At 39.5% G+C, this 25,582-nt stretch overlaps 1 protein-coding gene across 2 annotated transcripts in view; it reads left to right on the forward strand.

Moving 5' to 3' along the window:
* The window catches only part of LOC137323628 (bile salt export pump-like), a 57,016-nt gene that overhangs the window by 7,787 nt on the left and 23,647 nt on the right, over positions 1–25,582 (forward strand). The window contains exons 5-20 of one of the 2 annotated variants that reach the window (XM_067987332.1): positions 2,767–3,008; positions 5,538–5,625; positions 7,332–7,465; positions 8,467–8,638; positions 10,171–10,295; positions 10,772–10,946; positions 11,900–12,013; positions 12,119–12,229; positions 14,380–14,505; positions 17,283–17,486; positions 19,290–19,460; positions 19,998–20,199; positions 20,311–20,383; positions 22,044–22,164; positions 24,773–24,934; positions 25,027–25,131. In XM_067987332.1, coding sequence (XP_067843433.1) covers positions 2,767–3,008; positions 5,538–5,625; positions 7,332–7,465; positions 8,467–8,638; positions 10,171–10,295; positions 10,772–10,946; positions 11,900–12,013; positions 12,119–12,229; positions 14,380–14,505; positions 17,283–17,486; positions 19,290–19,460; positions 19,998–20,199; positions 20,311–20,383; positions 22,044–22,164; positions 24,773–24,934; positions 25,027–25,131 — 2,325 coding nt within the window. Of the gene's footprint in view, positions 1–2,766; positions 3,009–5,537; positions 5,626–7,331; positions 7,466–8,466; positions 8,639–10,170; positions 10,296–10,771; positions 10,947–11,899; positions 12,014–12,118; positions 12,230–14,379; positions 14,506–17,282; positions 17,487–19,289; positions 19,461–19,997; positions 20,200–20,310; positions 20,384–22,043; positions 22,165–24,772; positions 24,935–25,026; positions 25,132–25,582 lie in introns of those variants that run through there. The other variant, XM_067987331.1, reaches the window with a different exon arrangement.

Raw genomic sequence — 25,582 nt, forward strand, 5'->3', positions numbered from 1 at the left:
AGTCACTTTGAGGTTTATTACCTCACAGGTCCAGCTGTGAAATAGAGGATTCTTCAGCGGTGAGTCACCAGCAAAGTACGATGCAAACAATTGATACTCAGTTGGACCATGCTCTCCATCATGTTCTCCATTCTCCAGACTGCCAACGAACAGCATACAGCATTAGTGGCATTTGCAAGGGAGAGCTCAGGCATGCTGAACAGCAAGCACAGTTGCAGCAGCTGTCACAAATGTGCCCACTAATCCTGTTAAGGAGCTATGCTCTACACTCCATGATACATTAATGGCTGGCTTCGACACTTGGAGACAGACTCCAGAGTGAAAGATTGAGAAATCTCTTGACAGTGCAATGCTCTGTGTTTAAACAGTCTAGTGGCTGATGTGAGATCTCAGGCCCCGATATTTATTCAGGGCTGGGAAGAAAGTGGGGGAGGGGGGAAGATTTTCAGATGGGAAACCTGGAAGTAAGGGTTTCCCACATGCCGTGACGATTTTGACGATAGGACATCTTTTAAATTTTTTTAACAGGTTTCGAGCCCGACAGCCAGCCAGTGTATTAATTCTCATTTACCAACATAATGATGTATCTATCTCTCTCTCCCTCTCTCACTCTCTGTCTCTCTCTCTCTCTATATATATATATGTATATATATATATATATATATATATATACAGAACGATAGAACCATAGAAAAGATACAGCACAGAAGGGGGCCATTCAGCCCATCGTGTCCGCGCCGGCTCGAAGAACAACCAGGTGCCCATTCTAATCCCACCTTCCAGCACCCGGTCTGTAGCCTTGCAGCTTACAGCATTTTAAGTGCAGGTCCAGGTACTTTTCAAAAGAGTTGAGGGTCCCTGCCTCTACCAATAATTCGGGCAGCAAATTCCATACACCTACCACCCTCCGGGTAAAAAAGTTTTTCCTCCTGTCCCCTCTAATCCTTCCACCAATCAGCTTAAATCTATGTCCTCTAGTTCTTGAACTCTCTGGTAGGGGAAACAGGTACTTCCTGTCTACTCTATCTAGGCCCATCATAATTTTGTACACCTCAATCAAGTCTCCCCTCAGCTTCCTCTGCTCCAAGGAAAACAACCCCAGCCTATCCAATCTCTCCTCGTAGCTGCAATTTTCAAGCCCTGGCAACATTCTTGTAAATCTTCTCTGCACTCTCCAGAGCAATTACGTCTTTCCTGTAATGTGGTGACCAGAACTGCGCACAATTCTCCAGCTGTGGCCTTACCAGCGTTTTATACAGTTCCATCATTACATCCCTGCTTTTGTATTCTATACCTCGGCTAATAACAGAGAGCATTCAGTATGCCTTCTTCACAACCTTATCTACCTGTACTGCCACCTTCAGGGACCTGTGCACATGCACTCTACCCCTCTCAATATATTCCCGTTTACTGCGTATTCCCTTTTACTGTTTGCCCTCCCTAAGTGCATTACCTCACACTTCTCCGGGTTGAACTCCATTTGCGACTTTTCCGCCCACTCCACCAACCCATTGATATCTTCTTGGAGTCCACAGCTATCCTCTTCACTATCAACTACACAGCTAATTTTTGTGAGGTCTGCAAATTTGCCAATCATGCCCCCTACATTCAAGTCCAAATCATTAATATATACCACAAACAGCAAGGGACCCAGCACTGAGCCCTGTGGCACACCACTGCAACGGATTTCCATTTGCAAAGACATCCATCAACTTTTACCCTTTGTTTCCTGTTACTGAGCCAATTTTGGATCCAATTCACCACATTTCCCTGTATCCCATGGGCTTTTACCTTTCTGACCAGTCTGCCAATTGGGACCTTGTCAAATGCCTTACTAAAATCCATGTAGACTACAATATATATATTTTGTGGTGTAAAATTCTATGATTTTTTGATACTACTTCATCTTATGCCTGCTGCCCTAAGCATTCCTGGAGGATAGCCATTATTCTCATAAAGTGTGTCTCTCCTTTATCTAAATCCTTAAGGTAGAGTTTCCAGCGCCTAGTTAATAAATCTAATGTTCTTCATTCTTTAATGTCTCATTCTTTGGCAATTTTTCTCTTGTTAACAATTGCCCTGGCCTCCCTCCTGCTCCTTCATCTGCTTAAATACCTCCTAATTGCAGTTCACAGCTGACTATGACAATTCTGGATATATATCGTTGTACCTTCGTTGTCGCTGTGTCAGAGCCCTAGAATTCCCTCCCTAACACCACAATGGGAGAACCATTACCACAAAGACTCTGGCAGTTCAGGAGAAGGCTCACCATCGTCATCTCGACAGCTAGGGATGGGCAATAAATGTGGCCATGTCAGCATCGCCCACATCCCGAGAACAATTTTTAAAAAAATATTGCATGTTTAGTTACATTGGCTGGCCTATTGTGTGGAATTTAAAACTCACATTCTAGCCCACGAACTAAAAACAGGAAAATCATTTGCTAAGCTGCTTTCTTTGTAACACTCAAAAATCAAAAGTATTCATTAGTTAACCCTTCAACAGAGCAGCAACAGCAATTTCCAGGTTAGGACAATTTGTCCACTAAAATTTGCTCCCCATGTACATGTTCCTAAACTCTGTTGATATTATAGCCAAATTTATTAGCAGATTGTATGAGGAATCATGGGCTTCTTACCAATTTGTTGTGCCACTGCATCTTCCCATTTGGTGGGGTTTTTTTTGACAAGTGTGCACTTTTCTGAGAATTGAATAGTAAAAGCAAAGATTTCCCATTCATATCAGGTTAAATGTTCTTGCTTCCAGTTTAGGTTTGCTTCCTGCTATGAAATCACACTGATGGTTATTGGAGGCCTCTGTGCTCTGCTTCATGGAACAGCCCAGCCTGCTGTGTTATTGGTGTTTGCTTTGTTGACAGACACATTCATTGCATATGACATAGAATTACAGGAATTAAGGGACCACAGAAAAATGTGCATGAATAATACCATCGCTTGGGCCAATGGGTCAGAGTACCAAAATGAAAGAAACGAGACAGTGCCATGTGGGTAAGTTGATGCCTGTAATCCATTATTTTCTTATTCTTTCCTGTTTTTGTCCCCTTGTAGGCTACTCACTGGCATGCCTTCCACTCCAGCCAGATGGACAGGGTGATCTGATCCCAGCATTCTATCAGTGTTGCTTCATTGTCAGCCAGTGAGATGATCCAGGAGGGAGATGGGAGCTGAGAATATCAGTTGTCCCTTACATTTTCTTTTATATATATAAATCTATGTGTATATATATATATATATATATATATATAGTAGAAAGCTACAATAGCTGGACATCATAGCAATGATACTGCTATGGTTTGTGCTTCTTTGTTCTTCCTAAGCTCCAAGCTTGTCATCTTTCAGGCACTTCCTCCTTCCTACATACTCAGTAAAGTATATTTTCTGGCTAGTGAGATGAGCCTGCTGATGCAGAATTTTTGAGAAGAGGCTGAGAAATCAATTCACTCAGCATGTGATTTTCTGGCACATTTGCACAAAACGTCCAAGAGTTTAGAATGTGTTTAAATTAAGGGCAGTGCGATTTGCCATCTTTTTAGGATGGGATTCTACTGTGCATCCTGCTCACCTATCTGGAGTGGGCACTAAAGAAGCTCCATGTGCAATCGTTCTCTTAAAGAATCAATGGATTTTTCGGAATTTAAAGAAAATTTCATTTCTTTTGCTTTTACCGAAAATGTTTTTATTATTTTTTTTAATGATTTTTAATTAATTTTTAGAATTTTAAAAGAGTAGAGAATGATTGTCTTGAAACAAAAAGAGCTGAATATTCTTAAAGTCAGCAGAAAACCCTCTGTCATTTGAAGCAGGAAGTGTTTATAAAGGGCCTGTTACAATAAAAATGTTCATGGCAGATCAGGAAGCAACATGACATGTAAGTAGAGCCTAAAGAATAGCATAGTAGTCACTAACTCAAATTAAAATGAATGATGGCGATTGAGTTTAAAGTATCCAAAATATAGCTTTTCATGGCTGTAGTGGAATAAGATAAAATAAAACATACCAGGGAGATCAAGCATACCAAGGTCACGTAAGAATTAAATGGTACTAGCCCTGAGCTTGAAGGAACCCTGTGGTTTCACCTCCCTCTGTTCTCTCCGTGCTCTTATAAGCAAGAATATTGGGCATAGCTTTCTCCAAGGAGGTCAATGACTTGTAACCTCTGAGCTCTCTTCCAATTCAGGTCTGTTCCCTTGTATTATGTGCCATATTGCTGTGCAAGTAGAGAAGTAGTCTTGAGATGTTGTGAATAGAATGTGCACAAGCACAGTGACAGATTTATGTCCAACATGCAGCCCATCCTGAGTGCTATTAAGTAACCATTCATCATGCAGCTAGGCTACATTATAATAATTTTAAGTGACAAGTCATTTGAAAGGGTTTCAATTGTACATTTCAGATTGAAAGTGTGCCTTACTGGAGTATGGGTATGCATAACAAGCAATTAAGGAGCTGTAAGGTTGTGTGAAGGCCTGGCATGGGCCAGCAATACATATGGGAGCAGAATTTCCGCAGTGTTCCCAATCACCTGCTGTATCTTCAGCGAAAGATCAACTGAAATCCATGCTTCTCCGTGCTTTCCCTGATCTTCTGATGAAGTTACAACAGAAGCTTGGGAGAACGCCATTGAAAAATTACCCCATAGAATAGATTGACAGGCAACACTTTATGACAGGTATACTTTGACTGAGCTATCTGTTAAATGGTAGGGTTAGGTCATCTTACCTTGGCAGTTTCCTTTAAGTGTGCTTCCTTCTTGCACATCTGTTCACAACATTTTAATTTCTTCAGCCATCAAATGGGGATTCAGGTGCTGCACAGACCCATCACTTGTCCAGGAACTGGAGGTGCGTGGAGTGAGCCTGCCACTCACCTGAAGAAAGCAGTCAGAGGCCATGTTTCCTTATTCGTGGCGAGTTGCCTGCGCGTTTGGAGAAGCTTGTCAATCAAGTGGGAAGGTCAAGAAATATGGTCAAGGGGAGGCGATCTCATTAATGCTCCTCCTGACCCCACAAGAAAACTTACCAGCCACATTTAAGGAGCAGTCTCCAGGAGACCCTTTAAGGACCACTGGCTAGGTCGCTCTACCTCCAGTACCATTATTAAATTAACTTTGTTGCTATTAAAGTGAAGAATGACATTGATCTGGAATGGACCGTCCAATGATTAGCACTCCTAGATCAGGTATAGCATAGCTTGGTGGTAGGATGGAGCTCAAAAAAATGTTGACGATTTACCAAATTACAGCAAGTTAAGAATGATTAAGGTGAAACATATTTTGTACAACTTCCATTATTATTTAAGAAAACCTAAGACATAATATGACAGGACACTCTTGCTAATATTTCATTATGAATTTCTAATAAATCAACAAGATGTTGTGAAAAACAGGATCTTTATTTCACAGAACTCAATGGTGCTGAATATTGCCCAAATTATATGAATAAGATTGCCAACAATACAAAGCATGTCACAGTGATAAATGAAATATGAAATCCATAATTTTTGTTGTTGTCTTTTCAGGGTCTTAGACATTGAGAAAGAAATGACCATGTTTGCTTATTATTACATTGGAATAGGAATAGCTGTGTTATTACTGGGCTACTGTCAAGTAAGTTTTAATGCTGAATTTCATTTTCAACTAATAATTTTCAATAATTGATCATCAATTATGACATGATTTCTACATTGAGAAATGTTTTCATCCTGCAGTTAAACTGAAAATGTTTCCTGTTGTGCAATGATAGGAAACTATCAGCAATGTTAAAATGCCTTAAACTTCCTATCATTAAACAAGACAGTGATGGGATAGGGGTCACATTCAGTTTAATGCTGCTCAAAATAACCAACGTTGTCTTCATTGATGATATCCAAATATAAACGAGTACTTACTTGTGGAGTTTTAAATCTTTGGTAAAGTGAATAACTTGTTAGCTAATTTTAAGAGGTGGTTCTTTGTGGCACCACACAGCAGATTTTTATGGTAATCATTTTTGGAAATATCTGTTCTGCTTATTGTATGAACTTTGAAATGAATAGTGATTCAGAGTGGAACTAATAATTATCTCAAGTGTGGGGGAATGGCTGTCATGCGGATAGAAACTCTAGATGGTTCTGTGACATGAACACTAATCAGTTTTCTTTCTGTTACTTACTAAATCTACTGATTGGTAAGAAATAATTTCAGGAAATTTACCATCTCTGACGAAGTATAATATTAAAATGAGCAAATTATACTTTTTCAGTGATGGTAAACATCCTTTTTTAATTTACTATTTTACCAATAGGGAGAGGAAATTGTGTGTGATGACAATTTTTGTATTTTCAGTTTTGTAGAATTATATTTCAAATCTGCAGTCACTGCTCTTCACTTCTGATCTGGGTCACTAGAAGATACAATCCATTTCAAGAAAAAAACTGACATCCTGCTCAATTCCTACAAGTCCACTAAAACTTCATGGGCCTGAAATTCCTGGGATGGTATGATGGGCAGCTGCAACAATAACGGCACCCACTGAACATTTGCCCCACAGCAGAGCCAGGAATTTCAGAGCAGCAACTTACCACTCTGTTGAGGCAGTAGGCAAGTTCTGGCTGAGGATCTGAGTTTTCAACATAAATGATCAATTTTGCAACAGCTGCTTTCCTAGTGGTGCCATTAAGAAACTGTCATTTTGGCCCCACTTCCGTCAAGCTGTTATCCTGACACTCAATATGCAACATGCATTCAGGGCAAAGGATTTCTAGAGGTGACTTTAGTCCCGCCTGCTCCTTTGAGATCAGCATGGGAGCACGAATGCAAGATGCTCCCATCCACCTCCCCAGTCGGAATTTCTCATTTTGAAAAAAGGGACAAAGAACCTGGTCCTGCCCAAATTCTGTCTCTCTGCCCCACCCAACTATAAAAGTTCTTAAAGGCCCAGGAATTTCAGGCCCATTATTTTACTTATCAATGTTTGTTTTTGATACCCAATGTCTGCATCCCGCACTCCCAAGTCAAGTATAGTTTGACTGCTTATACAGCAGAGCTCCATCTATTCTACTGCGATAATGTGCCATAGCCTTAGCCTTAAATTAACTTCACAAATGCACCTCTAGGGACTAGGTTTAGGCTTCCTAATTTAATTTCATTTAGAAAACTTACACCAGTCAGAGAAAGAGGAGACTTTCTTACTATCAGTTTGGCATGGATTGAAATTCGGATCTAGAAGTGTACCACCTGGTCCCCAAACCTATAAACTCACTTCCCCATCATATTTGAAAATCTGCGGGAATATGAATCTGCTTGCATAATTTCGTTACATCTACCTTTGCTAGATATGCTTCTGGGTCACCTCAGCTGCTCGACAGGTTCAAAAAATAAGAAAAGCCTACTTCAAACAAATTATGAGAATGGAGATTGGTTGGTTTGACTGTAATTCTGCTGGAGAATTGAACACAAGGATGTCAGAGTAAGTATGTGATTCAGCTTCATCAAACAACTTTATCCTGGCTTTAAAAGCAATGTCCCAATAAAGATTAATATTAGGTACACAAATAATTACACCAATAATAATTACAACTTAATTAAAACAGAAGTAATGAAGATAGACTTTAAATAATTTACTCGTTTTACATTATATGTATAAAGTACAACAGTGCAATATATAATTACAGTTAATGAATTATGTTTGAACTGTTATAAACAATCATATCTGAGGATATTAATAAAGCATGACATTACTCCTGACCATTCAGGAGAGATGTCTGTCATCATTAAATGGTATCCAAAGAACAATGAGGCCTGCAGGAGGGAACAATTTCTCTGGTTCCTTTGTGCAGTGACATTCCAATTACAATTCAAAAGATTTTCACCTTGGGCAGATATCAGGCGGGCAATAGGCAGTCCATTTGCACCTCTCCAACCACCTAATGCCTTTTGCAAAAAGCCCGAGCCATTTTGATAGCTGGACCTTATTTGCAGAACACTGGCGAGCTGCGGGCGCTGAATCAATGCCTACAGAGTAAGTATGTGATTCAGCTTCATCAAACAAGGGGGAGTAGGAAATTCAGCAGCTCCTTTGAGGAGCTAAGTCAGAAGTTCAACATTAAAAGGTGAGCAGGGAAGGGGGTGGCATGGAGAGGCTGGCAGCGGTCTGGAATATTTTTGTGGGACCTGAAAGAGCATTCATGCTTTAAGAACTTGGTTAGGCTGCTCAATGCTTAATACCAATGGGCACACTCTGCCCTTTGGTACCTCAAAATTGTATTGGAGTCCTTCAGACTGCTAGGACCCCAATTTGCATATTTTAGGTAAGTTTATTGTGTATGTGTAGGTGCGGGAAGAGGGTGGCAGTAGTTAATAGTCAGTATTCTTTAATTATAGCAATAATCTGACAATTCTTTAACATTGCAACTCTGTCAAGTCATTGTAGTGACACAAGTGCCTTCAATGTTCTTCATCTTTTTACAGCAATATTAATAAAATTAATGATGCCATCGCTGATCAAGTTGGGATTTTTATTCAGCGGTTCACTACTTTTGTTACTGGATTCCTCCTAGGATTTGTCAGTGGTTGGAAGCTTACACTGGTTATTATTGCTGTCAGTCCTCTGATTGGTCTTGGAGCTGCTCTCATGGCATTGGTGAGGAAACAATTACATATGTAATGTAAGACATGATTGATGCCATAGCTGTGCATTCACCACATACTCAAGGCTTCAGATCTGAACTACTTGTCAGTACTCAGCTAGCCAATTTGTAAACTGAATGGACAGGCCTCGTCGTGACACTGATCCATCAGCTAAATAATATGGTATCCTTTTCAGGTTGAAATCGATACATTCCACTCTTAATACATCACCCTCTCATTTCTACTAGATGCTTCCACTAGAAACTAATTCCTGTCCCAGAAGTAGAAAGTGCATGTGTGCTAATTATTTCTAGGCTATTTCTGCTGAATGTTAATTGGGGGTGTATGAGTATTGAGAAGAGTGGCAATTTTCAAGTGTCAGCAATGTAAGACCCTTTCCAGTGATCAGATATCACTGGCAGCTACAACTGAAAGATCAATGTTGGTACAATGGTAACTAGCCAACCTTCGGATCAGGACACACATGTTGAATTAAAGATACTCAGAATTCTATGTGCCACAGTTTTGCTGACTCACTTAATCTGTCTATGCCCCTTTGTAACATCCTGCTCCCAGCTACAGAACTTACTGTTCCTCTTAACTGAGTGTCTTCTACAAACTTGAAAATACAACTTTTTAATCCTTCATCCAAGTCATTGATATATATGGTGAAAAGCTGAGGCCCCAGTATAGATTCCTGTGAAACACATTCCACCAATCAGTGCACATTCCCTTTATCACTACTTTCTGTCTCATACCCACCAATCAATTTTCAACCCATGTCCTAAAGTTACCTCTAATCTCATGTGTTCTAATTGTGCTAATAATGTCTTGTACGGAACCTTATCAGATGTCTTCTGGAAGTCCATATAGACAACATCCATAGACACTCCCTGTCCACCTTGTTAGTGACCTCCTCAAAAAATTCAACTAGATTAGTCAGATATGACCTATCCATCACAAATCCATGATCAGCTCATACTTGTTCAAATGTTCAGTCACTCTATCTCTGATGATAGATTTCAGTAACTACCCTGCAACTGACTTTAAACTGACAGGTCTGCAGTTTCCTGATTTCTCCCTCCTTCCTGTCTTAAAGAATTGCATTTTTAGTCAGAATTTGTTGAAAATCACTGAAAATGTTAATAGATCTGCTAAAGGGTTCTACGTAGGGCCCAAACATTTTTAGTTCTCAGGACATTTTATGCAGCTGCTAAAAAAATACCAAATTTGCAAAATCCCTTTTGCTGAAGCCGTAGCTGAAATTTTGTAATAATGCCAATAAGAAATAATAAAAAGAATGAAAATAATACGCAAATATATTTAAATAAGGCTTCAACAGGGACTAGGAATTTGGGTCTATTTCATATCAAATTGATACAGCACTATAGCCCATTTTGATATTATTTAAGTACAGTGTCCATTTATAATGCATAAATATTGAAGATTGAAATTAAACTGTATACAGTTACAAGATCTATTCAAATGTCTTAATAGAGAAAATAATTGTATACTGGAATAATAATCACTATAATTGTGTTACAGTTTGTCTCAAAACTGACTAGTCTTGGACTAAAGGCTTATGCTAAAGCTGGTGCTGTAGCAGAAGAAGTGCTTTCGTCCATAAGAACAGTGGCTGCATTTAGTGGTGAGAAAAAAGAGGCGGAGAGGTTAGTTACCACGAGAGGGTTGCCCTTTTAATTATTGTTTCAGTTATTAATAAACAAGAAAAAAGTGGTAAGATACACACAGTGAAATCTCTATTAAAGATTGTAAGTCCACAGTGATCACTGATAGTCCAAATAATAGATAAGGATTTAGACTTACACACATAAGAAAGGGTCAGGGATGAGGAAAGACCCCATGACCCACAGTTTCTTTCAACATTGCTGTTGTGGATGTTAGGAAATAAAAATTAACAATTTTCTGTAAAATAAAATAATTTGCCAGTGAAAGAATTATTCATTCATTTTCTGGGTGCATCCAAAATTTTGTCATTTAAAAATAATCACCAGTCTCCTACTTCAACTGTACCTCATAGTACTTTTTATATATTTAACAATGGAATGATTCAAAACACTGATAGAGTAACCTATTGTTTGTATGTACTCTGCAGAATATTTATTGTTTCTAAATTATTACACAGATATGACAGAAACTTGGTATTTGCTCAACGCTGGGGTGTTAGGAAAGGCATGATAATGGGAGTTTTCACAGGCTACATGTGGATGATAATCTTCCTCTGCTATGCTCTAGCATTCTGGTATGGGTCTCATCTGATTATAGAGCAAAATGAATATACACCTGGAGGTCTTTTACAGGTATGTTTATAGCAACATTTCCAATTATTAACTGGCATTTAATAAAGTCAATGAATGCAAAAGAAAATTTTAGACCAGAGTAAAAGACAAATAGGGTAGATTTTCACCTTGCCATCCGAGCATAAAACTGGCATTGCAGATCGACCGCCCATTATAAAAAATAACTGATTTTCATATCTATTCACTATAACTTTTAATACTTAGTTTAGAACAAGCCTTGTTTCATATTTACTTAGATAAATACAGGATATATACCATTACTGTGATAATATAATTGACCCCACAAATGTTTCTGACTCAAAAATCATGAAATCCTAAGTGAGTTACTCCAAATTTGAGTTGCGATCTCTCGCACTCAATCTCCCCGGAAGTGTGCTGGCAACTCCCACGTGTCTAGGGTGCCTGCCTGAAACAGGTGTTAGGCGCTATGAGTATGCAAATCTGGGTTCAAACACCTGTTATAGGACACCGCTCCAAACTCGACATCAACTGGGCGGAGCATGCATTGCACCTGCTCTGCTCAATTTTTCCGGTCGACAGTAGCCTCCTCACCCCCTCCCAAGACTTATCTGCGGGCCGGCTGAATTTCCTAAGGTCCCGACCACTGAGCAGCATCGAGATGCCCGATTGGTGTCTGCAGCTCACCGGCTTCAGGGAGAAGAGGTCAGAGGCCCAATTTGCAGTGAGCCTCAGTCCGCTGTGTTCTGGTCTGAGTTGCAGCCGCAATGCTCATTTCGTGCCGGATTCTGGCTCTACACAAATTTATCCTCCTGAGAATTTGGGTTAGTGCAGTGTTCAGGTTTTGAAAGATTTTTGGAGAAAGAATTCTGATGTCAGCATCAGTTAATTATAGTGATTTATTTCCCTGTTTCTTAAATGTTCATATGTCAAGATTAGATTTAGAGTGTTTAAATGTTTTATTTAAATTATTTAAATGTTTTATTTTATTCTAGGTGTTCCTGGGGGTACTAATTGCTGCTCTGAATTTTGGGCAGGCTTCACCTTGTTTGGAAGCCTTTGCTTCTGGCCGTGGTGCTGCCACAAAAATATTTGAAACTATAGACCGAGTGAGTTGAAATATTATTATTCAAGTCACACTACTTAATTCAGAATAAAACGGTGTGAATTCAGCAAACTAGTGTAATAAATTGTCCCCTTCTTACTCACCTTAGGAACCTGAGATTGACTGCATGTCAGAGGAAGGATACAAGCTGAATAAAGTAAAAGGTGATATTGAATTCCACAGTGTGACCTTCAATTATCCCTCCAGGCCAGATGTCAAGGTATTTAAACGTTCACTGAAATGTACTTTTATTTATTAAAAAAAAGAATTAAAAAAATACTTTTAAAGGTGACAGATGCACTACATAATGAAATATTTGCCAAATGTAAAGGATCAAAGTATTTAACTAATGTGATTTAAGTGAAACTATAAACATTCTTATAGCACAATAGCCCCAAATTTTCTTGCTATCTTCCAGCATTTATGCCATTATTACACCATTATTGCACTAAAAAAGATCGAGCAAACTCGCATTTAGCACATTACGTCACTTATGCGCCGTTAATGCACTAAACAAGAGTTTCATATGAACATATGAAAATGACGGACAGGAAATGTCCCACTGGTCCATCTAGGTTGTCCCATATAGTTGTGATCCCCAGTGCATCACAATGCAAAACTACCCACCCGTCTGGAGCCATGTAATCTCCTGGGAGAGGCGAAAAAACAGATAAAATCCCAGGACAATTAGAGAAGAAAATCTGGGACATTTCCTCTCTGGACCCTTTAGGCAATCAAAACTAGTCCAGGATAACATATCATAGGATATCTACCTCTTGTACAAGGTGATCTCTGCCCTAGCCAGAAACAGGTCCAGCTCTTTCTTAAAGGAATACAGTGAATCGGCATTCACTGCATGAGCCGGCAAACTGTTCCACAGGCCAATTATTCTCTGGGAAAAGAGGAACTGCCTAACATCCAACCTAGCTGTGCCCTTATATAACTTGTAAACGTGGCCCCTAGTCATCCCTAACTTATTCAGTTAAAATAATAATAATCATCCCTAATGATTCCTTTGAGCATCTTATCAATTATTGAAGTCAAGCTAACAGGCCTATGGATGCCTGGTTCTGTCTTATTACCCTTTTTAAATTTGGAACTACGTTAGCATCCTTTCCTCGATCTTTTTGGCAGCTTTGCCAAAGCCCTGCTGTGTTCCTTTGCATAGGAGTATCACTCACCTGGTGGCATTGTGCCCGTGAATCTACTGCTTTTATGCCACTTCTGCACTCTGGGAGAGTTAGATCCATATTAAACAGGTGCAGCTGTTCCCCCAGTCACCTGATTCAGGCGGAAGTGAGGAGTTTGAGAGATTTGAAAAGTCCCCGGACTTCGTGGATTTCTCACTTCATGCAACTTATTTTCCAACTCATTTTTTGTGGGTTGTGCTCACTGAGACTTGCACTTTTCCTCCCCTCACAGTGCTACAGTCTCACCCATCCCTACACTTTTCAAACCCCCGCCCTTCCCAACCCCCTGAAGAATGTATGACATTCTGCATGAGCATACCTCCCTATGTCATGCTAATGGAGGAGCAGCCATGAAGGCCAAGGAGAATAAGGCAGCATGGCAGAAGACAGCAGCCTACCAGATACTATCCTCCAAAGTGTGTCTATAGGCAGTACAAGTCCTTCGAGGACCTCTGTGTTCAAAGGGTGTGACTATCCAAGGCTGCCATTGCACATCTCTGCAACATTCTTCTGCCCTGAATTGTTTTGGCACTGGATCCTTTCAAGGTTCTGCCATTCAATTAGATCATGGCTGATCTGTATCTCAACTTCATTTACCCGCCTTGGTTCCATATCCCTTAATACCCTTACCTATCAAAAATGCAATTCGCCAGATCTTACAGCAATTCATTTGCAAATTAGCTCACCCAGATAACTTGCGTGCAACTTCCTCTGCTGGTAAACGGCATAACTTTCCAGCACAACAACAGCATGGAAACAGCACAATGGACATTGAGGAAATTCAGTGCCATTACCTCCAATAGTCCCTCTACTTTTTTTCTCCCTTTGAAGTTCTTCACAAGCCATGTATCTGCTGTGGCTTGTGTGGACAAGTGATCTACTCACAGCCACCAATACAATTTTCAAACCAGCCAGTAGGAGGTATATAAGAGCACCTCTGATTTTTCTTCCACCTATATAGGCAGGCATTGGTTTTCACTCAGCATCTTCCCACAGCAGTGTGGCTGTGTTTACCATCATGCTGCACATTAATTCAATTATAAATTATATATTTAACGAAACCATCGCTACAGATCTGAATAATACTATTCGTTGGAATATACATAAATTATTAACTTACATTACTTATTGTGGTTTTTAACTTGGCTTTATGCAGTTGTCTTGTGTATATGTTTCCCAGATTCTTGATCGACTCAGTATGGTGGTTAAAGCAGGTGAAACAACAGCGTTTGTTGGACCAAGTGGGTCTGGTAAAAGTACAGCAACACAGCTCATTCAGAGATTCTATGATCCTAAACAAGGAATGGTATGATTTCAAGTTGCTATCCAAATGATAAATAAATACTAAAGCATTTGTATGATTGCCTGGCTTTAATTATATAGATAAACTTTTAATTTTGCTTATAGTCAAAGTCACTCAGAATACCAGAAGCAGCAGCAGTCACCATTACTTTCTTGGCCATAGATGGTCACTTCTTATTCATGCTTGCAAAATTCAGTGTGCATTTAAAAACAATTTCCTTACTCCAGGTTACTAATATATTATTAAGGTCCCTGGTCTGGATTTTACCCCGTGGTTGATTTCCCACTTCCAGCCCCGGGTGTAACCCCGCTCTGACCCTATCGTATTTTCCTAGGTTGGGGTCATTATCATATGTAGGTTGAACTGCCAAGGCCTGCCTGAGGCTGAACCAGACCGTTCGCAACTTTGGTGTCCTATTTGACCCGGGATGAGCTTCTAACTACATATCCGCTCCTTCACCAAAACTGCCTACTTCCACCTCTGCAACATCGGCCATCTCTGCCCCGCCTCAGCTCATCTGCTGCTGAAACCCTCATCCATGCCTTTTTACCTCTAGACCTGGCTATTCCAATGCTCTCCTGGCCGGCCTCCCAGCTTCCACCCTCCATAAATTTTAGCTCATCCCAAACTCTGCTGCCTGTATGCTAACTCGCACCAAGTCCCGTTCAACCATCGCCCCTGTCACTGACCTACATTGGCTCCCGGTCCAGGAACGCCTTGATTTTAAAATTCTCATCCTTGTTTTCAAATCCCTCCATGGCCTCGCCCCTCCCTATCTCTGTAACCTCCTCCAGCCCTACAACCCTCTGAGATCTCTGCGCTCTTGCCTCTTGTGCATCCCCGATTTTAATCGCTTCACCATTGGCAGTCATGCCTTCAGCTGCCTAGGCCTTAAGCTCTGGAATTCCCTCCCTAAACCTCTCCACCTCTCTCTCCTCCTTTAAGATGTTCCTTAAAACCCATCTACTGCTGTTCCAATTTCTCCTTATGTGGCTCAGTGTCAAATTTTGATTGAAAATCGCTCCTGTGAAGCACCTTGGAATGTTTTACTACACTAATGCACTATATAAATACAAGTAGTAGTAGTAGTTGTTGTTGTTGTCATAAAGACTGAGAGCAATATAACTAACTGAGAACAAAAGAAGCTTGTCTGAGGGTATGCAGCAGAGCCCAGAGCCCCTGAGTTTTCAGACTCCTCCGTAGAGGTATTATTGGCCCACATAAGGGAAAAAGAGGGAGCCATTATTTGGCACAGAGGGAAGGAGGCTGACGAACCGGATTCTTTCCCCTCAGTCTGGTTCAGCAAGAACTGATTCGAGTACACTGTAAAGTTCAAACAACTTTAATAGCAGATCTTAGTCTGTAGCTTCAATTCAGATTCCTGAGAGAATCCGAACGATTCTAACAGAATAAGGAGACAAAGACAAAGACAAAGACTCATACCTTTATACAAATCCATAGAGGTTGGAACATCATTAACACAAGAGTCAACACCAATCATAAGCCGGGCACAGGTTGCCATGCAGGGTTACATTATTTCCGGCCAATCATAGACAATCCATGTGCTGACCATGTTGCTATTAGACATCAAAGGGGATACTTCCTCACCTTCCAACTTGGAATGTTCTTCCCTGTTCCTTCTGTTCCTTATCTCCCAACCTGGAATGTCTTTCAACTTTGGCTAAGCTCGTTACCTATATTGATCTGCCATAAACATGGAGACATTCAGACCAGTCCTTGACTCACATCAAAGACCTATCATTGATAAGACAATGCAGGCCTGCTGACTAAGCAAACATATGGCCCAGCAGGAGGGCCAGGCCACCTGTATCAATCTCAGTTACTAACTAATTAACCCTTTCTAACCATTTTGCATTCTGCTTCTTTGCCACGTAGGTATTTTAATATTTTACTAAAAACTGACCACGTAGGGATTCTCAAAGCCAACCAAAGGAATAGCTTTAACACAGTGGAAAGAGGTAGCTTAGCAACCAGTGCCATCCCATGAATCGTGCTTAGCAACTACAATGCTGGAAAAAGTTGAATGATCTCACCAGGCTAGCCAACATAAGAAAAGGCAGTCAGGCCTTGAAACAGTGCAATGCAAGCAGCATGTTTCACATTTGCAGTTGCCTTACCTTTACTGTGATGAACACCAACTACAAATGACCAGAAATGTCTACAAGAGACCTCTTTCCTTACCAAAGAGGTATGCCTTCACTCATAGCCTGATCTGAAATCAAGCAGTATAAGTCTCGGGAAGATATAGAGTTGCTCCTTTCCTGCATAGAACTTGAGTACATAATCTAAGTTGACAGTTGAGTGCAGTACTTAGGGAGCGCTGCATTGTCTCAGGTGAAACAATAAACCATTTGTCTTATTAACAACAGTGACTACACTTCAAAAATAATTCATTGGTTATGAAGTCCTTTGAGAAATCCTGAAGGTGGGAAAGGTGCTGTATTAAATACAAGTTCTTTCTTTGTACAAAGCAATAGACAGTTAATAAATTACCAAATGCAGGGATGGGATGGGGGGTTTGGGTTTGTACTTGACAAATTCCATTGTGCACCTACTGGGCAGAACCAAAATTTAAAACTGTATGCATGTTTCTGATTCAATTTCATATTCCATATAATAGACATTCCTATTTATTAAAATAATTTTAATATTTTGTAGATCACATTTGAAATATTGTATATATTATATTAAATTAACTTTTTTTAATACAGTATGTTTCAGATTTATTGTATTGTTATAAATTTGACTTGTTCTTGCAGGTCACTCTGGATGGCCATGATATCCGCTCTCTGAATATTCAATGGCTGCGTTCTTTGATTGGGATCGTTGAACAGGAGCCAGTCTTGTTTGCCACCACCATCGAAGAGAATATTCGATACGGTCATGACGGTTTGACAAAGGAACAAATTATCAAAGCAGCCAAGGAAGCCAATGCATATAACTTCATCATGGACCTGCCAGAGGTACCATCTAACTATCACTATTCCCATGTGACAAGAGTAAGTATTATCCACACAGTGTAGTAGCTCTGTGGAACAGGCTCCCAGACAAAATAATTAATGCTGCATCAATTAACTTATTTAGTTCAGAATGTTAGAGGAACAAGTATAGATACAAATAATCAAATACTCTAACAGGCATAATAATCCAAAATAAAAATGGCGCAAGGAAACAAAATCCTCATTTAATAGAATCACAATTCAGTTTTACTTCTTGTATTGAAAGACTATTTCAGGGTTATTCTTTCATAAAACAGATTTGCAGAATATTATCACTGTGCTTACATGATGCAGTCAGAATCAGAAGCAAAATACTGCGGATGCTGGAAATCTGAAATACGAACAGAAAATGCTGGAAATACTCAGCATGTCAGGCAGCATCCGTGGGGAAAGAAACAGAGTTAACGTTTCAGGCTGAAGACCTTTCGCAGAAGTGGAAGAAGTTAAAGAATTAACAGTTTTTAAGCAAGTACAGAGCTAGGGAAAGGGGGGAGGGGAGAGGTGGGGAGGAAAGAACAAAAGGGAAGGTCTGCGATAGGGTGGAGGGCAGGAGTGATTAAATGATAAAAGGGATGATGGTGCAAGGCAAGAAGGGTGGTAATGGGACAAGTTAAGAAACAAGTTAAGAAACAGGTGCTGGCAGTGGTTCTACTGTTGCCATTTACAGCTCCTCTAGACCCATCTTTTGTTTCTTAACTTGTCCCATTACCACCCTCCTTGCCTTACACCATCATCCCTTTTGTCATTTAATCGCTCCTGCCCTCCACCCTATCAGAGACCGTCCCTTTTGTTCTTTCCTCCCCACCCCTCCCTTCCTTTCCCTGGCTCTGTACTTGCTTAAAAACTGTTAACTCTTTAACTTCTTCCAGGTCTGAAGAAAGGTCTTCGACCTGAAACGTTAACTGTTTCTTTCCCCACAGATGCTTACGGAGTATTTCCAGCATTTTCTGCCGATGCAGTCAGAAGACTGTTATACTAATCTCCTCCATTAGAGGGACACATTAGATTATTTTTGCAAATATCTTGTAAGTCAGTGCTATTATTGTAGTATGTGTTCTGTAATATAGAAAGTGAAGAAAATATATACTTCTAATGATTTAAAACTGTGAACGACTATTTTTAGTAAATGCCTCAAAATATTTTGTTAAGAATAGTACACTATTCCATGTATTAGCTTGTTTATATATTTTTGCCAAGATATCTTTGCAGCCACAGATTATTTGAATGATGTGCCAGGTTCTGAAACCAAATAACTGTTTTATTTAAATTTATGTTTTTGGTGAATTTTTTGTGTTCTTCAAATTGGAGGATGTCAGTAACGGGCAATGGAACAATTTTCCACTTTTTGGCACACAGTCTTGGCGTTAAGCACTCCACTTCAGATATAATACAGCCTAGGGGCAAAGCTCTGCCCCAACAATGTGACTGACTCAACCCAAAAAAAGCAAGCCCACTGCACTATTGTATCATTTTTCCCATTTCCCACACTTATGGCCTATCTGAGAGAGAAATTACAGTTAATTAGTAGTTTTGTGCTGTGCACCCATACCTACACAGAACTGAGTTAACGTAAATAACTCACTTCACAAAAGACTCTTACTGTTATCAGATAGAGGAGATTTTTATTTCATCAGTCGACATAGACTTGGAGCCTAGGTCACAGAGGTAGAATTGATAGTGTGCTTACTCACTGCACCTACCAGTCCCATAAATATCCTGTTTAAATCTTTCTATCTTTACTTGCTCATTCATATTCAATTTTTTCAGAAATTTAACACCCTTGTAGGAGAAGGTGGAGGTCAAATGAGTGGAGGACAAAAGCAGCGCATTGCCATTGCTCGGGCTCTTGTGAGAAATCCCAAAATTCTACTGCTGGACATGGCAACCTCAGCCCTAGACAACGAGAGTGAGGTGGTTGTTCAAAAAGCACTGGACAAGGTGTGTTTTCATTAGAAAGATATACAAATCAGGTATCAGAAATCTCAGTGACAGGGCTATCTCTGAAAGCTCCTTCAGTTTTACCACCCACCTCCCCCCGGACTCTCCATTCCTGTGATTTTGGCCTTTTGTGCTTCCCTCGTCCTACCATTGGCGACTGTGCCTTCAGCTGCCTAGGCCCCACTCCCATGATTTCGTTCTCTAAACCCGTCTGTCTGTCTACCCCCTGCTCCTCCTAAAAACCTATCTCTTCGACCAAGCTTTTGGTCACCCCTCTTAATCATCCGTTCCTTGGCTTGATGGCCTTTTATCTTTACACCTTTGAGAAGCATCTTCAGACATTTTTCTACTTTAAAGGCACTTTATAAAGGATTATTGTTGTTATTGTATTGAATTATTGCCTTGCAACTCATTACCAGCTATCTGTAGTCCTATATAATTTAGTTAATAAAGTAAGTAATTATATTTAATTGTCATTTTGAAAGAAGCCAAATACAGAGTATGGTGAAAACGTGTTGCGATTATTTTTGTTTGAAGGTTCGGCTGGGTCGAACAACAATCTCCATTGCTCATCGTCTATCCACAGTAAGAGATGCTGATGTAATCATTGGCTTTGAACATGGAAGAGCTGTAGAACAGGGAAATCATGCAGAACTACTTAAAAGAAAAGGGATTTATTTCACTTTGGTAACCCTACAAAGCCAGGGAGATAGCGCTCTCAATGAAAAGGCAAGACAAAGTAAGCAATGTTAATATTTTTTGTGAAGCAATCGTTTCATTCAAACTTTTGATTGATTTTATATTGAGTGGCTGAAATGTTTTTGTTTACTTTCCATCACTCATTTCTTAGTGGCAGCAATCGAAGAACCGACTATCGAAATGCAACAGTCTTTCAGGAGGGGGAGCTATCGTGCAAGTTTACGGTAGGAAGCAAACATTGCACAATGGAGAACTTGGTTCAAGATTTATCCTTGTTATCAAAGAAATCCACATTGTGGCAAGGCTACTGCTATCCACTAAGACAATTTAAAAGTGTACATTTGTAGCTCACTCTCTTGAGTAAGTCCCAATTCCTCATACCTTCGAGAACATCTATCCTTGCCTTGAGATCTAGGTTAGCTTTCGTAATGTACGCCGGTAAATGGACACCAAGCCCTGTTTGGTAATTGCTTTAAGGTTTTTGTCTCAGGTGACTCTATTGAAACCTCATAATAACAATTATTGGGAAAATCCCACATAAAATCGGCCAGCATTGCAGTGGAAATGGCGGGAAAATGGGGCGATGAGGCCTACCGTCATTTCACTGTCCAACAAAGATTTTCATCCCCCACCCCCACCGCTGCCTGATCCTTCCCTGCCTGCCGCACATAAATGACTGACGGGGGTAGGACCTTGCGCATTTTGTTTAAGGCAGTCGCCTTTTTCTGTAAGGAAAAGAATGTAAATAACTCAGCAAATATTTAATCATGTTTAGTTTATGCAGCAGCACATGTTTATGGCATTTTGGATAGCTTACCTGAATGTACATTACCTTCTCAACAGAAAGTTTATGAGAGTGTTTAAGAGCTAGCTGCATGCATTGTAATTGTCAGCTGTATATGTAAATAGTTCTAATCACTCTTCAATGTTTCTCAGATGCCTCATTCAAGGTTCTCCTTTTTTGATACTCCTGTTCTACTTTTTAGCAATATTTGTTACTTTTATTTGTTTTACATTTGCAGCAGATTACTGGATCAATTCAGGTTAAGTATGCTAAGGTCCAGAAGTATACTTTGATTGGCATCAGTGGCTCTCTACATATATAGCAGCCTCCGTGTATGGCAAACTACGTTATTCACACTTGTTCTCATTTCTCACCTTAGCATTTTGTCTGGCGCTTGCTATTAGATAACCTTCCAGTGTTTTCTGGTACACAACCCCACAGTGACCTTCTGAATAATGGTCTCCCAAGCCTGCTCACCCTCTGGGCATTAGTGGCTTGCCCCTCAGTTAAGTAGATATTTCCAAATGCCTTCACTATGACATGTAGCATTTACTATGACATGTAGATCTTGGCCAGTAAATCTTGTTTTAAGCCTTCAGTGCTCTACGTCCACTTCTCATAGAAATTGTGCACTGCTACAGCCACGTTGGGCCATAGTTTATTGTTTATATCAATCAAGTGGCTGTTTAACTAGCAAAGCAGCATTCTTGGGGATGGCCTCTCAGTTGTGTGTTACTTTCAGCATTATAATGCATCCAAGCTTCACAAAAGCACATACGGTTGTGTGAACCTATAACTCCCATTTAATGTCTGCCTGATCATCAAGAATAATTTCACCCTGATGTATATTTTGGTTTAACTCGAGTGCATTTTTCCCTAATTGGTCTTTAACTTTGTGTAGCTTTTCATGATAGGCAGCTTAATTGATTAAATTCGTCAAATCATTCTAAATTTTAATAATGCTAAAGGGCAACAAGAATAAGCACAAATGAACCAATCTTTTCATTCCTTAATACTTTCCAAATGAACAAATAAACAATGTTATTTTAGGATGCATATTGAAAAATGTAACTATATTAGAAACCACTTCATATTTGCAGATCCTCAATTCGCCAACGTTCCACGTCTCAGGTATCAAACATAATTTCCGATCTGTCTATAACTGGAGACGTTGCTTCAGTTGTCCATCATCCCTCTGGATATCTTGATGATGAAGAGAAGGTTGGAAATGCTGTTGATTTAATCTAAAATCCATTATTGAATACCTGATTTTGGATTTATTATTGTGTGTGGGCAAAAAAATCATTTGTGAAATTAAGTTGACAAGAATAGAAATAAAATAGTAACAGTCTACAGGGGTAGAATTGTGCTGGTAATGAGCAGTGTTCACAGTGACTTCCTCAGAATCCAGCAAGTTGATCCATTCCTTTCTGTAATACCTTATTCTCAAAAAAAATACATTCTTTATTGTCCAGTATAATCTTTTATGAAAAGGAAAGGTATTATACATTATTATTATCCTCAAAATTTCACAACTAAAATACAAAACAATTGTTAACTTAATTCCTTTCACTTCTGGTGTACTGGGTTTCATAACAGACTGAGTAGAACAGGAACCCTGTGGTGCATTAATAAACAACTCAAAGCAGGCTCTGGCTTTGACTGCAAAATAAACTCTGCAGTCCCCTTGGAGCGATTACATTTATCATTGAACTCTTATTTTGTTTAGGAAGCCTGCTTTCTCACTAAAGTTGGGAATTTAACTGATATCTTACTTTGGGTGGAAATGCCATGGGAATCAGGGAATGGCAGGTAAATTTATTCTTCACATCATATGGATATATCTGAAAAATTTCAGATCAAGCGAAATTGGTTTGCGAATCAGTAACAAATGTAAAATCCAATGAAGCATTATTATGTTACTCGACTAAGTAGGATACATCCTAAATCCTCAAAGAAATTACTAAAAACATAGGCAAGGCTCTAACTAATATCTTCAAGATCTCCATAAATCAGAGGTGGGTATTTTATCATCAATTTGCAAATTTAAAATGTGAACTTGCAATGTTGAAATAAAATAGCTGTAGTGCCAGAAGTGTAAGTAACTTGGGTTACAGTTCCTAAACACTGGGAAGTGGGACACCAATAGAGGTGAGCAAGGACCACAGTGCAAAGTGGCTCAGAAAAAGCACTATTTCTAAAGTGTGCAACTTTGTATTGTGGGAACGTTGGTCTGTGCTTGCGAGAATGTGGTGTTTGCAGCGCCTACTGGATCCCTTCCACTGCTCGTACGATTCTAGCGTTTTTGACCCCATCTTTGTGTCCTCCAGTCTTCTTCAACACACACTTTGAGTGGCTTTCGGACTAGCAGTCCCTTTCCTGCTCCCATTAGTTCGCTGGGCTGCTTCTGCTGCCATTTTCTCCACACCCTGCAGTCTCTTCCCCCCTCCTCCCCTCACTAATCTAACCAGAAGAGAGAGAGAGGAAAGCATGAAGAAGTGGATAGAAATAAAAAGTAGAGAGAGACAAACCAGAAAGAGGAGAAAGAATGAACCAATAAAGGATAGAAAATTAACCAAAAAAGGAGGGAAAGAGAGAGACACACATGCACAAAAAAATGGAAAGGGGACAGAGACATACTTGGAAGGGTCAAGGCACGTAGAAGGGAAGGAAATACAAAATACAGGAAAGAGGTGAGTGATTTTCTGAAAATGGGTGCAATGAGGTCCAATTTCACCTCCCTGATGCCTTGACTTTTTAATGGAAATTAATGGCAGCTTGGCAGAAGATGAGAAATGGGCAAGGCACTGACTGGAGAACAATGATGAGTGAAAATCTTTTGGTGTTTATTATATTGTTATGTAATTTACATCATTTATTAATGAGATAGAAGAAGACTTCTCAAGTAATATTAAATTTGCAGATGACTAAATTTGTGGAACTGCCACTGAAGTTCCCTGATCCCAAGATTAGTTGCAAAATGATACAGTCTGAAAAGATCATTTTCACCTTCAAGCTTCAGCAGGACATTTTCTCAAAATTTGGTCCCCCATTTTAGGCTACTATTGACAGCTTCTTGGTCTGGGCACCTTATAAAGAATACATTTCAGTGATGAAAGGAGAGGAGTATTTCCAGATTCTGAGCTTCACTGAATGCAGGGCATGGAGACCAGACCAAATGACTTGCCTTAGAGTTTGGAATAAATTATGACAATTCATAATTGATGGGTTGATCTTTGCTAGATTTTGCATTTTGGTCCCAGAAACAGCTACTTACATCTTGGCCCAGTGCAGCCTCCTTGGGTACTCCTTCCTTCATATAGTCTTGATGCAATGCGGTTTATAAATTTTGCGTGTTTCAGAATGATTCTGTTCATTTTTGCTTAGATTTCCTAGCTTGAGTTGGTACTGGTTTTGTAATTTCAGCTGCCATCACCATTTGCAAATTGTTTTAATATATCACAGTTTCTTCTTTTTATTTCTGGTTTCCATGGTTTACATTTATTTTGACTGTTACACGAATCTTTAAGTCAAAAATAAAAAGACATCAAGTTTTATCAATTGGTTTCAACTGTCCTTCACTCAAAATTGAAGGGCACCCAAGAATCAATGACATCTCAGTATTCTGGCGAGGTTTGATTGAATTCACAATCATGTTCAGCATTTTTTATTCAGCATCTTTTTTATTGATGGCACAATGCTCCCTTTACTCCATCACATCATAAAATTTGATTGTATTTTTTGTAATAGCTGCCATCTAATCAATTGTCTATAAGTTCAATCTGGACTAATTTAATTATAGTCTAAAAGAGATTTCTTTTTCAATAAGGTTATGGAGGAGGAGGACAACAATATCGAGCCTGCACCAGTGACTAGAATTCTCAAATACAATGCGGCAGAATGGCCATATATGTTGTTAGGTTCACTTGGTGCTGCTGTTAATGGTGGAGTCAATCCAATCTATGCACTGTTGTTCAGTCATATTCTTGGGGTAAGAAGCTTTTTTCCCCCACTTTAATATTAATTGAATTTGGATAACATAATCCAGACTTAAGGTAACAATTGTTTCCTTCATTTCCTCAGACATTTTCTTTGCAAAATGAAGAAGAAAAAAGAAAACAGATCAATTCAGTATGCTTATTTTTTGTTATTCTTGGAGCTGTATCGTTTCTGACACAGTTCCTACAGGTATAAACATATTTCTTTTCAACAAACTATTGCGTAGCCTTCCTTTTTGATTCTAGATTCTTCTTGGTGATTTTTTTTTGTTCTTGTTAACCTTTTTTACTTTTTCTGCAACAACACTTTCAGGTCAGGGTTAGCATGGGCTAGGTGCGAGGAAAAGTTCCTTCTAATCCACCCCAACAATATATCTTAACTCCAAACTCAAAAGAACATCCACTATCGCATGAGATTTCCATTTCCCACATCGACTATCCATATGACCTCTCTGAGCGAAGCAGCTAATTACTACAGAATTTTAGGCAATTTTGTATTTTCAATTATTTCCCAAAGGAATGTGACCTAATCTGTCCAAATTAACATTATGTGGAGATGCCGGTGATGGATGGGGTGGACAAATGTAAGGAATCTTACAACAACAGGTTATAGTCCAACAGTTTTATTTGAAAATCACAAG

This window comes from Heptranchias perlo, chromosome 7 (genome assembly GCF_035084215.1).
Source record: "Heptranchias perlo isolate sHepPer1 chromosome 7, sHepPer1.hap1, whole genome shotgun sequence".
Classification (NCBI taxonomy): domain Eukaryota; kingdom Metazoa; phylum Chordata; class Chondrichthyes; order Hexanchiformes; family Hexanchidae; genus Heptranchias; species Heptranchias perlo.